Source organism: Colobus angolensis, unplaced genomic scaffold, assembly GCF_000951035.1.
Source record: "Colobus angolensis palliatus isolate OR3802 unplaced genomic scaffold, Cang.pa_1.0 Scaffold153, whole genome shotgun sequence".
Taxonomy (NCBI): Eukaryota; Metazoa; Chordata; class Mammalia; order Primates; family Cercopithecidae; genus Colobus; species Colobus angolensis.
In genome coordinates, this window is record NW_012114633.1 from 4,971,079 (window position 1) to 4,990,415 (window position 19,337).

At 33.3% G+C, this 19,337-nt stretch overlaps 1 protein-coding gene across 5 annotated transcripts in view; it reads right to left on the bottom strand.

Moving 5' to 3' along the window:
• The window catches only part of GULP1 (GULP, engulfment adaptor PTB domain containing 1), a 321,470-nt gene that overhangs the window by 118,479 nt on the left and 183,654 nt on the right, over positions 1-19,337 (bottom strand). For all 5 annotated transcript variants that reach the window (XM_011936483.1, XM_011936480.1, XM_011936482.1 and 2 more), the window contains exons 3-4: positions 11,267-11,338; positions 5,348-5,409 (exon numbers count right to left, since the gene is read on the bottom strand). In XM_011936483.1, coding sequence (XP_011791873.1) covers positions 5,348-5,409; positions 11,267-11,294 — 90 coding nt within the window. In that variant the 5' untranslated portion in view covers positions 11,295-11,338. The remainder of the gene's footprint in view (positions 1-5,347; positions 5,410-11,266; positions 11,339-19,337) is intronic.

Genomic DNA, 19,337 nt, shown 5'->3' on the forward strand with positions numbered 1-19,337 from the left:
ACTCCAGAGTTGACAGAACACTTTCTATAATGATATTAATAACGATAAACTTTTGTCATGCCAAACACTGATCTAAGTTTTAAAAATATATATTAACTCATTTAAATATCCTAACAAACCAGTTTGATATTTGCAGTTATTAATCTCATTTACAAGTAAAACAATTCAAGGACAGAAAAGTTACATAATTCTGATAACAGTTGAGAAAGTAGAAATTTGAACCCAAATACTTTGACCCAGAAGTGGCTGCTCTAATTAGTGTAATAGGATACAGCAACTGTGTGGCTATAAAATTCTGGTAGAATCAGTGGAGTTGTTGGTATAGAGCTTACTCTTGAGGGGTGCATCTGAGCATGTCAGATAGGTGGGTTCTGATTTTTCTATGATTACTATTGGGCAGGTTTAGTTAAAAGTTTCAAATGTAAGTGCCCAACATGTGGTTTTCAACCAACTAAGGGTTAGAATCCTCAAGTTCCAATATCTTAGTGTCACATCTGATATTACATATTTTGTGTGTGGGTGAATGAAGGCAGTGTTTTTGTTCTTTGTCATTTTGTTTGTATTTTGAACCCAAATACAGGCTCAGAGTTTATATATGTTGGCAAATTTAGGTTATAAAGATAAGAAAGCCTCACTAGAAACTACACAATTCACTGGGTCAGCAAGCCTCCTCTCTGATTAACATACCAAGTGGCAAACAGTGCACATGCCATATGTAAAACTCTGATACTCTAGAAAACTCTGAAATGTAAGGTAATCTTTCTTTGTAAAACTCTCCTTGACATTTGAATTTTATTTTGTTGGTGATTATCTATGTAGTTCTCTCACTTGTAAAACTCCCTGACATGGTTTTGAAAGGGTTTGCAAGGAATGTGTTATATGATATTTCTATATTTGATTTTAAGATATTCCATAGTTTAGAAGATAATGACATAGGTGTTGGTTATCATTATGTAATTTTCTTTCAAAATTCTTTCTATGTCTCATGTGACTGTTTCCTCTCCACAGGGACGTCATAAGTTTTTAAGGTGAAGGTCCATGTTACTATTTGTTTTAGATTTGCTCACTTTTAGAGCTTGGAACACAGTAAACAGGTAATCAAGGAATGTTGACTCTCTTTACTGCTGCCTCATGCAAAGTAAGGTAGTAATCTCTTTATAACTTCATTCTTATACATCCTTGCATTTTTGTATATCTGAAAGACAGATTTTCATAAAAGGATAAGTACAGTAAACTTTTGGGGGGATAATTATACATTTTAGAATAAAATAGTTAATAAAAATGTTTTAATGAAACATTTGTCACAATTCTTCATCTAGGAAATGGCTGTCTCACTCTAACAATAATAAATTGATTAAAATACAAGTCTGCCAGCATTTTATCTTTATAGAAAAGAGAGTTTAGCATTCTCATAAAAAGTTGAAGGGAACAGAATTTTTTAAATTTCTGCCTTAATGTTTTAATTATAGTATCAATAAGAATCTAATACCTAATCTATTGATTCTGTCAACTTTACTTTCAAAATACATCCAGATTCTCAGTACTCTTCTCCTCCAGCTCCTATTCAGCTTCAGCTGCAGTCAACTTTTTTGCCCTTGCTACTCATCTCTAAATATATGTCCCTATGACCCACTACATTGATTTCATGACCACATTTTTTCATGGGTAATAACCTTTAACTTGGAAACATCACTACAGAGTACACAGGATAATACAAAAGATTACCAATGAATATTAATGCTGTTACTTCACATTAAAGAAAACTCTAAACTAATGAACCCTACATAGAACAATGTTTATTTTAAACCATCTATTATTTTATATCGACATATGATCTGAAATCATTACACCATGAATATTAAATGTGAATTTTTGAAATCAATGTTCCATAAATTGAAAGAATGTAGAAATAAAATGTGTTCTATAAAAGAATTATAAAATAAAACAGAACACTACTGCTTTAAAACTGAAGACACTTAAACATAAATGTTATTACATATTTCTCCAGGGAGAATAATAATTCTTAAATAGTTCTGTTAAATTTATCAGATTAATTTTTTTTTTTTTTTTGAGACGGAGTCTCGCTCTGCCGCCCAGGCTGGAGTGCAGTGGCCGGATCTCAGCTCACTGCAAGCTCCGCCTCCCGGGTTCACGCCATTCTCCTGCCTCAGCCTCCCCAGTAGCTGGGACTACAGGCGCCCGCCACGTCGTCCGGCTAGTTTTTTGTATTTTTAGTAGAGACGGGGTTTCACCATGTTAGCCAGGATGGTCTCGATCTCCTGACCTCGTGATCCGCCCGTCTCGGCCTCCCAAAGTGCTGGGATTACAGGCTTGAGCCACCGCGCCCGGCCTATCAGATTAATTTGTAACCAGTAGATGCCAAAAGTGAGTGAAGTAACAGAAATCTTTTAATGGTATGATGAGTCTCCCTTTTAGCCAGGATGAAAATTTATATTCTTTCTTATTCTCTGCTTATATACCATTCCTATGCTACCTGAATTCTTCCTCTGGAATATTAAGCACATCTTTATTTTCCACTACAAATTTATCTACTACCCTATGGTAAACTTATTACCACACACTTGGACCATTAAAATAACTTCCTAAGAGGTTTAATGTCATTCTATCACTCCCGATCCAAACTGACCTTTTTATCACTACTGATTTATCTTCCTAAAATCCTGTTGGATTTGCTAACAACCTAAACTGTTGCCTCTGCCATTCAAGGCCTTCCCAATTTGCCTTTTTAACCTTGTCCATCATTAATACTTGTATGAGATCAGTTTTATGTGTCAACTTGGCTAATTTACAGTGCCCAGTTATTCAATCAAATTCTAATCTAGGTGTTGCTGTAAACTTATTTCATAGATACGATTAACATCTCTAATCGGTTCACTTTATGTGAAGGAGATTATCCTGGATAATCTGGATGGGCCAGATCTAATGAATGGAATGGCTCTAAGAACAGAACTGAGGGACGGAACTGATGTTTGCCTGAAAAAAGAAATTCCACTATTTCAGACACTGTTGTAGCACTAACTCCTTTATGTCTATAACAACTCAAGCGATAAATTACTATTGTTACCATTCCTATTTATTGATGAATAATCATAGACATAGAAAGGTTAAGCAATTTTCCCAAAGTCACACAGTAAACAAGTGTTGGAGTCACAATATACCTAGGTAGAAACCAAGGAATCTAGCTCTACAGTCTGTATTATTCTTTCTATTGTGTCAAGCTACTTTCTGTGGTCATGGATCTGGTCTTCAAGTGGCATATTCTATAACAAGAGATACAGAATACCTTGAAAAGTAACTCTACTATGAAGTCAACTTAAAAAGTACCACAAACAAAGGAATTCAGAAAAAAAAACTAACATTTTTCAAATGAATTGACTGCTACTTTGTACACAAAATATACATTATCACTCATGAGGCTATATTACAATAGACAAAACCATCCTGCCCTTCCATATTGTACTGGTCCCAGTCTGGGAAGATGTTTCTGTACCCTCTACTTCCTGTAGAATGTCTTAAAATTGTTACGCACCTGTGAATTGGCACAGGCAACTTTTCCATGTAGACAAGCAGAATGATTGGCAGACTTAAATGTAGATCTAATTATAATATAACCTTTTAATCTTTTATAAAGCTGTTTTTCAAAATGAGGCATATCAGTCACATAAAAATAATATTGATGGTTTCAACTGGAATATATAATTCCACTATGATTGATAATATCAAAAACTGAGCATGCACTTTAAAAATCACAGTAGCTTTCCAGATTAAAATATTTTTCAGTGTAGATTTCATATAGTGTATCAATAGCTAATATGAACAATATCTGTGGAAATGATGGATAACAAACAAATTTTTCTCATTCAGTTAACTAAACTTTTCATGCTAAATTAGGGCAATCAACTTGTATGTTAAGTTTATAGAAAAATTCATAAGCACTGTAGTGATTTCAAGTATAATATGTTTATACAGAAAATATTTCCGATTTCTTTGCTGGTAAGTCAGCAAGAAAAAAACAAGAGATGGTGCACTCTCCAAATTCACTGCTGAGCAACAGCTCTGAAAGAACTTCTTCTAGATAGGCTTTTAAATGTTTCTTCCTTCTGATTCAGACTAAAATAAGAACCCTAGATGTTTTCTACCACACACTGTTAATTTTCTCCTCAATAAACATTCTTTAATTTTTCCTGAAATAATTGCTATGCCTAATCTCACTGTATCTCAGTGTACACTTTACTAATCCATCAACATTTAAGTTCTCTTATAAAGATATAGTTTTGTTTTCCCCTATTTCATCTCCAAGTTCAGTTGCTTTTAAATTTGACTCTAATATTTCCAATCCCCTCTTTAACTGATATCTGTCTCTTCCAAATTTTGACTCAAATTTCTCTGAAAATTATTACAAGTTTGGTGATCATTAACTACAAAATAGCATCTTTCTTTAAAGTCCCTGTTGTAAACTGAATTCACTCATTTCTTTCAACAACAAATGAAATCTTTAGACACAGAGTATAGATTAATGTTTCCAGTTCTCTATTAAAATGCAGCAACTTGAACAAAAGAATTTTTAAAAGGCACCTTTTTGTGTGCTTTTTAAAAATAATTTAGGGTGGGCAGAATGGCTTATGCCTGTAATCCTAGCACTTTGGGAGGCTGAGGCAGGTGGACCACTTGAGGTCAGCAGTTTGAGACCAGCCTGGCCAATATGGTGAAATCCCGTTTCTATTAAAAATACAAAAATTAGCTGGGCATGGCAGCGCGTGCCTATAATTCCAGCTACTCCAGAGGCTGAAGTGGGAGAATCACTTGAACCCAGGAGATGGAGGTTGCAGTGAGCCAAGATCTCCCCAATGCACTCCAGCTTGGCCTACAGAACACGTCTTCATCTCAATAAAATAAAAATTTAAACTTTGTTCTTTTTTCTTGAATGATAATTACATTTATGAAAATTGCAGCTCATTTCTCTCATTTGCAGGTTTTTATATTTAGGTCGTGTAATGTAACATTAAAATATTTTTAAAGAAAGCTAATTTGTTAGTGGTTTGAGTTTCTACAGGCCATGATATTGCAAATATTTTTAACAATAACCAAAATCACTTGAAGAAAACACGTTTCACTTAAATAGTAATTTTAAAGAATATACTTTTAAAAAGAGAAACTATTCTACAGAGAAAAATAACTTCCCATGCCACAATTATTTTATTTATGTAACCTTTTATCAGAAATCACTAACCAGGAAATGTCAATATATAAGCAATCTAAGATTAGCCATGAATCAGTAATAATACTATAACAAAATAAAATTAAGTAATATATGAACTATTTTTACCTTTGCATTATAGGGAATGAAATGTTTAGATAAAGCTTCAGGTGTATGCATCCATGTTTTGTCTGCAATAAAAAATACACAGAGTTAAATTTTAGGTTTCCATGGTGTCATATTCATGCATTACCATTTGTAGGACATCTGAGTATTTCTAATTCTGAGATTCTTTGCTAAATTGAGAAAGAATAACCACTCAGATAGAAGAACAATGCAGCTGGGGAGTGATTATAGGATTCTTTCTTTGGTATAAAAGTCCCTAGCTTTTCTTTTTAAAGTTTTCAAATAATACAAATGATACCAAATTTTTTATTTTTTTATTTTTTTTTTATTATACTTTAAGTTCTAGGGTACATGTGCATAACGTGCAGGTTTGTTACATATGTAAACTTGTGCAATGTTGGTGTGCTGCACCCATCAACTCGTCAGCACCCATCAATTCATCATTTATATCAGGTATAAATTTTAAAAGAACATATAAAAACAACATCAGAGGGCTATGAGTAATTACATTCATTTGTGATTTAAAACAAGTATCTTTCTTCTTTCACTTTATGCTCTCATGAATTATAGGTTACTTTTCTTAATTCCTAGAACAATAAAATATAATCTGCTCTTTAACTCTTTGTGAATATTGTATTGTACCATCAAGATTTAGCTATTCTAAAGGGAAATTATCATATTATACTAACAACTGCATTTGTATGAAACTGAAATAAACCAACTTACTATGTTCATTTGGAAATCAATATAATATTGTGATAAAGCTTTATTCTAAATTTGAAGAAACAATGATTGAAGGTCTTCTCTTAGGAGTTTTGGATAGAAATAGTCTCAAATGCAATAAATCAAAATGTTTCTTAGATAATTGTTAAAAATATTAGAAATAAAAGTAACTCAAAAGGATAGAATATATTAAAACTAATTGTATTATATATTATTTATATCTTGTTATTTATTTGTATTATTAATATTTTTAATTTAAGTTTTGAAATTTATTAATATAGCCCACACATTTTCCCCAATATTTTGATGAATGCATAAGTGGGAGAAATAAATGTTAACATTTACATGAAACAAATTGGCTTTTTTTTGAATCTGCATTTATTTGGAGTACGACTTCTCAATCTTCAATGATATTTTGTCTCCATTCGTGTAGTTTTGTATGTATCTTATTTTTCATGGGAGTTTAAAAATTTAGAATCAGTACTATAAATAGAACAAAATCAAAGATTTATTTTACCACGAAACATATAAGTACAAACTGGAAGGAAATATTGTATTACTAACAAAGTATTTTCAACATTAAATTTAGATTTTTTAAATGCTGTAAACAGAAACTAACTTGATACCCTTAATATGTTCTTAAACTGGGTGAATGTAAATTTGGAATGTAAATTATTTTATACCATTTGAATAATAATGCAGTATATTTATATTAAGCTTGTTTATGGGGTACAATGCAATATTCTCAAGTATTTCCAATAGAAAAGATGAAGGGCCAAGAGAATTGGGGCTATTTCTGACTACCAGAGGGAATATATGATAGCCATACTTGGGTGAAATATTTTGAACAGCAATACATTCTAAGTTTTAAAAAAAATTGACATTGACATTTAATGTGTGAAATTTGTATTTTCTATATGGATTTTCATCTTAGCTATAGTTTTTGTGATTGCTAATGGAAGTAATATGATTAATTCAAGAATAATTTGCACTTAGATTTGGAATATCTTGCTTTTATACATTAAAAGAAGTTAATCACAATACTTCTTCCAAGGCAATAAAACACAAAACAAAACAAAAAAAAAACACCTTTAGGAAAACTAAAAAGATGTCCAATTTCTCCTTTTAACTCCTTCACTTAATTCTTTTCATGTCTCCTTTCCAAAACATACAACACATCTGAGGAGCATGTAAAGTCTGACTAAACTCTCACTACGATGGGTCATACTAATCCTGAGGCAGAGAGGTATTAATAATTTCTTTCTCCATAAACCACTATTACTTGAAAACTGATGAAACTGACTCTGTTACAGACTCATATTGCAGCGACCTAAAATGAGTATAGCAAGTTGCCTCTGCTGACAGACTAAAATAATCACAATATTAAATTTCGGTGGATAAGCTGCAGTTCCTGCAATGACAAAAATCTGCATCCATATATCAAGTGCTGATAATTTAGTGCTTGTTTATTACATAACCTCAAGTATGAGCAGTACAATTTATAAAACCTGAAGGATTTCCAAAATGCGCTCTTACTGTCATCCTCATTTATATTTTGGCAAAAAAATGACAAAATAAGACTCTTTATATTAACTTATAGATATGACTAAATCTTGAGTAGGGAATAGATATGATGGTCTTTGGTCACTATATGTGTTCACAGAAGGTATTAGATATATGAAAATGTGCAGAAATGGGAATATAGAGATTCTAAAAAGAGTTCCCCTTCTTTGAATTAAAGTAAAGTCACTAACTCAATATTGAACACTTACATGAAGGAAAATGCCAACATTTCAACATATCTGACAAATATCAATGTACTTTGATTGCTGGGTCAATAAATTTAGGTTTTCAAAATGCATTTAGATTAATAACTCATCAAGAAATATAGAGTAAATTCATTATTTTTGTATCATCAGAGCTTACAAGGGTGAAACAACTACTTTTGAGTACTTTAAATTTAAAACTAAATGCTGGTTGATGAATAGATACATTTGAATAAAATGTTTGTTAAAAAAAGAAAGTAACATTTAAATATTAAATTTTAAGTGCTGTGCGTTATGATATCTACTCGACAGTATATCAACTAAATTTAAAAAATGTAATTAGTTGAATTATTTAATCATTTGCATGTTATTTTATGCTTTTTTACTTAATGATTTATATTTGATGTAATAAATAGAATATATAATTTTTTTAATTAAAAGAGAAAATTAACGTAGGGAAAGAATCTAAAACAAAGACAATCATTAAAATTTAATCTATGATTATATTTGACTAATTTTTAAAGAGCTTTTCAAAAGAGCTCAAAATGATATGACTCTAATATATTCAGCACTCTTCAGAATCTCTGAGTAACTCTAACACCATTAGAGCATTTGCAAAGAAAATCAGTGAATTCAATCAAGAAATTCAAACTTACTAATTCGGAGATTAAATTAAAAAACACACACACAATTATGTTTAGGTTTAAGATGGTCTTTTTTCCTTAGGCTTCTGAGGTCCAGGATCATTTAGTAAGATTACATGTGATGACCAAGTATACTGGGTAGGCATGAAATAAAGAATAAGCTTTTACTGATAGAAGATCATCTTGCTTTGTTTAGGATACTGTACACAGTGTATGTTAATGGTAGTTTTGGAAACATGACTTAAATTAAATATTCTCTCATGATATAATTATAGCTCATAGCTCCAGCTTATCCAGATATACAAATACTCTCACAAAATTTAAGTTTTTTATCTCAAATTAAAATTTAATGAAATAATGCTATTGATGGAAACCAGGAGCACAAGCTCTAAAATTTTTTTCTTTAACAACTTCACCAAATGATAGAGTCAGAATTGATTGGTGAATTAAGGTAAAATTTTCAGTTTCAAGTTCTAACTTCAGGTTGGAGCAAAATATTAATGAATGAATTCCTGATCCTAAATCATTAGACCTGAAAAATAAGATAAGTCAAAATAAATTCAAAGTGAATGAAGCAAATCAGGAAATAACAAGTGCTTCTGCGTCTTGATTCTCTGAATCACTCCACTATTCCCATAGTTGTACTCCCACTGTGTTCAAATGAGACAAATATACAATTACTGGTTACTCACATTACTATCCAACTCTTGGGATTTCTCAATGAAAAACCATTCTAAACCCCCTTCAAATAAACAGTAAATTAGAAATGTGGAGTTTCAACTTTAAAGCGATAGGAAAGGAGGATTGTTAGCAGATATATATATATAAAAGGCCTAGAAGTGTTTATTAAAAATAAGTTAGAGTGATTAAAGTGTTAAGTTGTGATGTAAGATTTCTATTGCTTTATTAAAAATACTTCAGGTTGGGCACAGCGGCTCATGCCTATAATCCCAACACTTTGGGAGGCCAAGGCAGGAAGATCACTTGATGTTAGGAGTTTGAGACCAGCCCTGGCAATGTAGCAAGATCCTGTCTCTATATAAAACAAAACAAAAATTTCAATATATCATAGAATTATTTATAGATTTTGTTACTAGTAAAAGGAATGAAAGAAACACTATTTTACTTTTGGTACTTTTTTTTTACATTTAAAAACATTTAAAATTTTAAAAATATTTACAAATCAGAAGCAGCTACAGACTATAATCAATGTCATTTTGCTTTCCCCTTATTCAGAAAAAATAAGTAAAATAATACATTTCTAGCTTCCCAGGGTTGAAAAGTGCCTTAAAGGTTACATTATCTGAATTCTCACTGAATACATCAATCTTCTCTGCCACATCCAAATGTTTGAACACCTCTCACTTCAGGGACCAAAAAAAGCTAGCAATTTGAGTAATTTAATTAAACTTTTACATGACTTTCTTGGAATTCTTTTTCCCTATATTAAATCAGTGACATTATCATTTACACCTATTTGTCCTTCACTAAACTCAACCCCATGGCTAAATGGCAGTCCTTTAAATATTGAAAGACAGCTCTCATTAACACATGAATGATTCTCAGTCATGCTTCCTGTTGCATGGCTGAAAGTCCTGAAGTCATCTCAGTCTTTCTCATCTGGGCATGTTACTATGTGTCAGTTAACACTGTAACCTTTTAAAGGGAGAACACACAGTGCCTGAATGCCTGATATTGAACAGAACACTAGTCATGGTTCTGGACTATTCATTATCCATACATTAGAAAATGACACAGAGCCTTTGATAATCACACTGTTGACTTTATTCTTCAGCCATTTTTACTCACACAGTATTCAAGGGACATCTTCAAAATAACAGCAATATTTGAATCATGATAAAAGTATTAGATGTTCTGGGCCCTTGTTTGACAATCTGCAGTATCTTAGTAAGTTTATAGTGTGGAATAAGGCCTAACTGGTCATTTTTTCTTCACACATCTGTAATGCTACTATAGCATCCATGTATCATTACTTTCTATCTATGAATTTGATTATCATTATTTAAGTATTCTTTCCCAATTCCTTAATAATGTAAAAGAGGAGAGAGCCTGATACCCTCCACCAGAGAACTCCTTTGAGAATGAAAAGGATACATTATTTAAACTTCACTGACCTCAACCAAGTTATACTTATTTTTCTATATTTATAAGTGCATCATAAAATAGTTTGTCAAATGCCATGTTTTTCTGCCCATTAAGAAACAACATCTAACTAGCTGTTTCTTTCAGTCCTAGAGTGATCATTATAATATACTACATTCATAGTTATTTAAATTCCTACCTAAAAATTAATAACAAATTTATTTTGGCCTCATTGCTTTAAATCTATCTACAACCAATCCTCACATATTATTCAATGATACATGAAGCCTATGCACACTCACACACACAATTATGAATGAATTTATGTTACTTTAATCTTACATAAGCCCAGGAAATTTAGTATTATATTGCTACATAAGCTAAAGTCAGAACGAAGTTTCAGATAATTTTATTCTTTGCAATTTCACAACAAGCTTCAAATTGCCAGGTGACATATTATCACATATCTATTGTGAACTCAGTGTAATAAACAACTTTGATCTTTCACTAGGGTGATAACTGAAGAAAGCTAATTAGCAACATTTGCAGATTTGTGTTGCTCTAATCTAACTTCATTTCTGGGCCAGGTGGTTGAACAACAAGAAAAACTGATTTCTTAAAATCTGTGCTTATGTTCATAGCAACATTGGCTTGACTCCCAAGTTTTAAAAAATGACCACCCTTACCTTTCTTCCTGCTAAAAGCACGGTTCATGATGAGGATCAGCCAAATAAATGCTCAGTTCCACGCCTTATATCCTGTAAAAGTGACAAAATATTAAAACATAAATGAAGGACTGTTGACTGACCTCTCTTTTGCTAATGTGGTTTTAATTACAAAGTCTTTTTAAATTTTTAAAAATATTTACAAACAGTATTCTATAATGATTCAAAGGACATTGGGTAAGAAAAAACACAAGTACTTAATAATGTGAGTGGCAAAAGCAGATAGGAACATCTCAACAGAAATTCCTCCAAAGTTCTTTAATTTTGCCTTTTTTCTATTATACATCCATCACAAACTATGTTTATTTGCAAACTTAAGGAGAAGAAAAATCGATACTTTTTCCTCAGCTTGTTGATAAGAGATGTGTATATAAACACTTTACTTTTTATTTAACTGAGGCCCAGAGAAGTTTCATGTCTATTACAAAGTCACAAAGACAGGTGATATACTAGGAGCAGTGTTAAAACCATAGGATAAAATTACCTACCAATTAAGATTGTTTTACACATTAGGAAAGGTATGAAAGTACTTGGCACAGTATCTGGCACATATTGAGCTCAGAAAATATTAGCTACTCTCTTTGTGTTAGATATAGCATGGGATACAAATATACTGCTCTTTTTATATGCATTATTTATCCATCAAAGAGGTCCTCTTAATACCTGTTGTGTAGTGTATTCACTATGAGGGTTACACATCAAATTCGGCAGCTTAGGTAAAGGACTTTATGCACTGTTGTTCAATTGAGATCTTTCAATTTTATATATTTAATGACTTTGTGTACAAAACAACAATAATAAAAAGATTTCTGGAGTAATTCCCTCAGAGACTCTGAGACAATTCACATTAAGGTCTGAGAAGAAAGTTACGATTAAATAGTTATTGGCACTGCATTGTAATCTATATTTGGGGTCCATAAAATAGTTAATCTTACAGATACAACACTCAGAAGTAACTCTGCTGCTCTAGCAACAGAATATTCATGAATTAACATTAAGATAGCCTTTCACTTCTACTTTATCTTCTATGAGGACTAGGGTTACAGGTATATTACAGGGTAACACAATTTTTTTTTTAGAATTAAAATATTTTGCTATTTTTCAAAAATTGGCATTTTCTTCACTTCTTAGAATTCAACCACAGTAAATAAAACTGTTTAATAATGTTCTTCCTTGATAACCTGGAGATCTGCTTCAACAGAAATCAAAGGAAACTCATGTGTTCAGTGTAAGAGCCCAATCTGGTGTGCTCCCATCTGCAGGTGGCAAGACAGTAACTGCACTCAGGGTAAAACTTTCCCCACTCTCTGCCCACTGTTGCCTAGAGATCTCAGCTGATAGAGATAAATTCACGAGAAACCAAAAGCTTTGCATGATTCCGGAAATAGCTTCCCCCATTCCACTCTAAGACTCAAAGTCTGACCACCATGTCCTGCTAGGAGATCTTCATAATTTTATCATATTCTTTATTCCTAAGTATGTCAGTCAACATAAGCAGCTCAGGGTACTCTCATCACTCAGAATCTAATTCTAATGCATTACATTCTGTAACCACATCTTTCACTTCTCCCATCATCTGGAAACATTTCACTGTGTCATCTGGCATTCACAGTAAATCATTATCAAAATGCACTCAGCATTTTTTCTAAAGATTTTATCCAGTCTGCCACCCTTACTGAAACCTAGTTGTTGCCTGAGCAAACTAGTTCTACTGCAGTCCTTTCAAGAGGCTGGCTGTTTATCTCCCACACATATTATACCAACAGACCAAGAAATGATGCATTTTCAATTACTGTACTTCTCTTTTTTTTCAAAACCTTTAATTTCTTTGAGGATTTTGTCATCAGACTATATATATATATACATAATGGAATACAACACAACAGAGAATATAATATATTTGGTATCATTTCAAAAGTTACTTTTCACCTATATCTTAACAGACCTGGTTATTTATTGAGCATATCCTGAAGAAATAAGGAAAAAATTTTTAAGAATTAGTAGAAAAAGAACATAATATATGCAAATGTAAAATTTGTCTTCTCTGGAAAAATAAAGTAACAAAATACTATGAAATTTATTAATCAGCAGACCAAATTTAGTATACCTCTGCACTACTCAAATGTCATCACCATGAGGTGGACATTTTCAACAAAAGAAGATTGTGAAATATAAAAAAGGAGTTTAATACTACATGATTAAAAAATTCATAAAATTAAATAATAGTATGACTTTTAAATTAAGAAAAATAAAATATAAACAACTTGGGGACATATAAATAGAAAAAGAATAACAAAAAAACTTTCACATAATTATATAAAGTTCATTTGAGCAAACATGGAGGATACATTACATGACAATACTGTGACTCTAAAACACCAAAAGCGCTTATGCTTGCTCAAAGAATGCACAGATACAAATGTCAATATATATCAGATAAGTCATTCTTTCAAAATAAACTGTAATTTAACTATCCAAACACCACTTGTTAGCATTTTATTTGATCCAATGTGCACTCTACACTGTTTTTGTAAAACACATCTTACAACTCCACCAGAAAATACGTAGATACTAGCTACTTTGTTCAGTACCCCAATGTGTATGATACAATACATGACAGTATGTTGGCATTCAATGTACTATTTATTTTATGTATTAATAATGCATGTTTTAATGTACTTTTATAATTGAAATAAAATACATAGTTAAAATTTTAATGTTAATAAGTTAAGAAATACAATTCTATGTAAATTGACTGTATCTCAATTTATGGTGTAACATAAATCCTTCTTTTTAGAGAAACTTTTCACAAATATTGTTTTAGTGACTACAAACACATGTATGAATCATTTCCCTAGTAAAACGTTACTTTGGGGAGGCAGAACAAAATGGCAGAATGGAAGGTTCCACCAACTGTCTCCCCAACAAAGACATCAATTTAACAACTATCCAAACAAAAACAAACAAACAAATGTACCTTCACAAGAATCAAACATCAGATGAGCACTCACAGTGCCTGGTTTTAACTTTGTATCACTGAAAGAGGCACTGAAAAGGTAGAAGGAACAGTTTTGAATCACCACCATCACTCCTCCCCTACCCTCCAGCAGGAGCATTTCTGAGTGCTGGGGAAGGGAGACCACAGCAATTGTAAGGCATTCAACTCAGTGTTATCTTGTTATAGCAGAAAGCAAAACCACACTAAACTCAGTTGACCCCCGGCCATGGAGGGAGCCTTTAAAACTGCCTTAGCGAGAGGGATATGTCTGATCCCAGCTGTCGAAACTTTAGTTACCACAAGCCTCGCCACTGTGGGCTAAAGTGTTCTGGGGCTCCAAATAAACTGGAAAGGCAATCTAGGTCACAAGCAATGCAAGTTTTAGTTAAATCCGAGTGATGAACTGGGCCCAGAGCTAGTAGACTGCTGGGGCACATGACCTACTGAGACACAAGCTGAGGCAATTAAGCTCCAAAAGAGACCCCTTCTTTCCACTCAAGGAGAGAAGAGGGAAGAGTGGAAAGGACTCTGTCTTGCCTCTTGGATAGCAGTTCAATCCCAGAAGGGTAGGACATCTGTCAGAGTTGTCAGGTACCTGTTCCAGGCTCTAGCTCCAATACAACATTTCTGGACACCTTGCACCAGAAGATAATCCTTTGCCTTGAAATGAAAAACTCAGTACTAGTAGCCTTCATTACCTACTAACTGAAGAGCCCTTAGGCATTGAATAAGCGACAGTAATACTCAGTTGGTACACTGAGAAACTTGGGTGAGACTCTGAGGCTTGCTGGCTTCAAATGAGACTTGCACATTCCCAACTGTGGTGGCTATGGGGCAAGACTCCTTCAGCTTGAGAAAAGTGGAGGGAAAAGTAAAGAGGACTTTGTCTTGCACCTAGATACCAGCTCAGCCACAGTGGGGCAGAGAACCAACTGGTCTCTTGGGGTTGCTGATTCCAAAACTGGGCTCTTGTATAACATTTTTGGACCTGTCCTTGGCCACAGGGGAGTTCACTGTCCCGAAGGGTGAGTCTCAGGACTGGCAAGATTCACCACAAACTGACTAAAGAGTCCATGGACCTTAGGGTAACATCAGCAGTAGTCTGGCAGTACTCACCATGGGCCTGTAGTGACAGTTGCCATGGGGTGAGGCGTACCTTCCTTCAGAAAGGGGCTGAGAGAGTGAGAAGGACTGTGTCTTGTGGTTTCAGTTCAGCCACAGTACAACAGAACACCAGAAAGACTTCTGTGGTTTTTGACTGTAGTTCACGGCTTCCAATAGGCAACTCTGGACCTGCCTGGGGCCTGGGATAACACAGTGTCCTGAATGGAAGGACAGAGGCCTAGCTGGCTTTGCCACCTGCTGATTGTAAAGCCCCAGGGTCTTGAGAGAAAACAGGCAATAGCCAGGGGTTACAGCAGGTCTTGGGCAAGAACCAGTGCTGTTCTGGCTTCAGGTCTCACCCAAAACAGTCCAGGGGGTGGACTGAGGGGTGCTTGTGTCACTCCACCCCACTTCAGGTGGTTCAGAACAGAGAGAGGGAGAGATAGAGAAAGAGAGAGATCCCATTTGTTTGAAAGAAAAAGAAGAGAAGAAGAGAAGAGGCCAAGTCTCTGCATAGTGATCTGGAGAATTCTTTCAGATTTTGTCCAAGACCATCAAGGCAGTATCTCTATGAGTCTCTAAGAACCACAGCATTACTGGGCTTGGGGTCCCCCCTAAAGCAGATACAGCTTAGATCACAACATCCAAGTCTTTTTGAAAATCTGAAAAGCTTTTTCAAGGACAGTTACAAACAAGTGCAAACTGCGAAGACTACAATAAATACCTAACTCTTCAATGCCCAGACACAGACGATCATCTACAAGTATTAGGACAATCCAGATAAGCATGACCTCACCAAATAAACTAAATCGGGCACGAGAAAACAATCCTGGAAAAACAGAGATGTGTCACCTTTCAGACAGAAAATTCAAAATAGCTTTGTTGAAGAAACTCAAAGAAATTCAAGATACCACAGAGAAGGCATTCAGAATTCTAGTAGATAAATTTAAGAAAGAGATTGAAATAATTAAAAAGAATCAAGCAGAAATTCTGGACCTGAAAAATGCAATGGGCATAGTAAAGAACACATCAGAGTCTTTTAATAGCAAATTTGACCAAACAGAAGAAAGAATTAATGAGCTTGAAACCAAGCTATTGAAAAATACATGGTCAGAGGAGACAAAAGAAAAAAAGAAGTAAAAAGAATGAAGCATGCCTGCAGAATCTAGAAAATAGCCTCAAAAGGGCAAATCTAAGTGTTACTTGGCCTTAAAGAAGAAACAGAGAAAGAGATAGGAGTGGAAAATTTATTCAAAAGGATAATATCAGAAAACTTCACAAACCTAGAGAAAGACAGCAATATCCAAGTACAAGAAAGTTATACAACACCAAGCAGATTTAACACAAAGAAGACTATCTCAAAGTCATTAATAATCAAACTCCCAAAGATCAAGGATAGAGAAAAGATGCTAAAATCAACAAAAGAAAGGAAACAAATAACATACAATGGAGTTCCAATACATCTGGCAGCAGATTTTTCAGTGGAAACTTTATAGGCCAAGAGAGAATGTCATGACATATTTAAACTGCTAAAGGAAAAAAATTCTTTTATCCTAGAATAGTATATACAGTGAAAATATCCTTTAAACATAAAGGAGACATAAAGATTTTCCCAAACAATAGCTGAGTTATTTCATCAACACCAGACCCGTCCTAGAATAGATGTTAATGCTAGTACTTTAGTTGGAAAGAACAGAACATTAATGAGCAATAAGTAATCACCAAAGATTACTGGTAATAGTAAGAACACAGAAAAACAGAATATTGTGACACTGTAACTGTGGTATGTAAACTACTCTTAAGTAGAAAGATTAAACCATGAAACAATCAAAAATAATAACTACAACTTTTCCAGACATAGTACAATAAGACATAAATGGAAATTTAAGAAGTTTAAAAAGCAGGGACATGGTTAAGATGTAGAGTTTTTATTTCATTTCTTTTTGCTTGTTAGTTGGTTTATGCAAACAGTCTTAAGTTGTTATCAGATTAAGATAATTTGTTATAAAGTAGTACTTGCAAGCCTCGTGGTAACCTCAAACCAAAAAACATGCAAGAGATACACAAAAAATGAAAAGCAAAAAACTAAATCATATCACCAGACAAAATCTCCTTCAATAAAAGGAAGACAGGAAGGAAAGAAAAAAGGAAAAGAAGATCACAAAACAACCAGATAACAAATAATAAAATGGCAGGAGCAAGTCCTTAGTTATCAATAATACCATTGAATCTAAATGGACTAAACTCTCCAATCAAAAGACATAGAGTGGCTAAACAAGGGTCGGGGGGGCGGTTAGTGGGGGGCCAAGTCGTTGATCTGCTGCCTACAAGAAACACGCTTCACTTATAAAGGCACTCATAAACTGAAAATAAAGGTATAAAGCTATTCGATGCCAATAGAAGCCAAAAAAGAGTAGGAGTAGCTATATTTATTTCAGATAAAATAGATTTCAAGGCAAAAACTACAAAAGGAGAAAAAGAAGGTCACTGTATAATAATGAAGTGGTCAATTCAGCAAGAGGATATAACAATTTTAAAAATATAGAGTTAGACTCCAATACAATAATAACTAGAGATTTCAACATCCCACCTTTAGCACTAAACAGATGTTCCAGACAGAAAATTAACAAAGAAACTCTAAACTTAATCTATACTCTAGACAAAATGGAAGTAACGTATTTATAGAACATTTAAGTGGTTGCAGAATACACATTATTTTCCTCAGAACATGGATGATTCTCAAGGGTAGACCATATGTTAGGTCAAAAAACAGTTTAAAACATTCAAAAAACTGAAATAATATCTAGCATCCTCTCTGACCAAAACTGAATAAAACTAGAAATCAATAACAAGAAGAATTCTGAAAACTATACAAACATATGAAAATTAAACAATATGCTCCAGAATGAGTGGGTTAGTGAAGAAGTTGAGAAGGAAATTGGAAATTTTCCTGAAACAAATGACAGTGGAAACACAGTATACGAAAACCTATGGAATACAGCCAAAGCAGTACTAACAGGGAAGTTTATAACCGTAAGTGACTCCATCAAAAATGAAGAAAAGCTTCAAATAAATAAACAAACAATACATCTTAAAAATTAGGAAAACAAGAACAACCCAAATTCAAAATTAGTAAAGAGAAAATATCCAAATAAATCAAATCTGACACAAAAGGAGATTGTACAACTGATACAGCAGACATTCAAAGGATCATTTGTGGCTACTACGAGCAACTGCATGCCGATAAAATGGAAAAATCGAGAATAAATGGACAAATTCCTAGAAACATAAAGTGTATTAAGATTGAACCAGGAAGATATTCAAAACATGAACAAATCAATAACAAGTGACAAGATCAAAGCTGTAATAAAGTTTCACAGTAAAGAAAACCCTGGGACCTGATGACTTCACAGGTCAATTCTACCAAACATTTAAAGAACTAATACCAATACTAACCAAAGTATTCCAAAAAATAGAGGAGGAGAGAATAGTTCCAAACTCATTCTACGAGGCCAGTACTACCGTGACTCTAAAACCAGACAAAGGCACATCTGAGAAAAAGAAAACTATAAGCCAATATCACTAATGAATACTGATGTAAAAATCCTCAACAAAGTACTAGCGAACTGAATTCAACAATACATTAAAAATATCATTCATCATGAATCCCAAGTGGGATTTCATCTCTGGGATGAAAGAATGGTTCAACATAGGCAAATCAATCAGTGTGCTACATCATACAAACAGATCAAAGGATTAAAAACCATATGATCATTTCAATAGATGCTAAAAAAGCATTTGATAAAATTCAATATCTTTCATGATAAAAACCATAAAAAATGAGTATACAAGAAACATACGTCAACATAATAAAAACCATATATGACAGACCCACAGCTACTATCATACTAAATGAAGAAAAACTGAAAG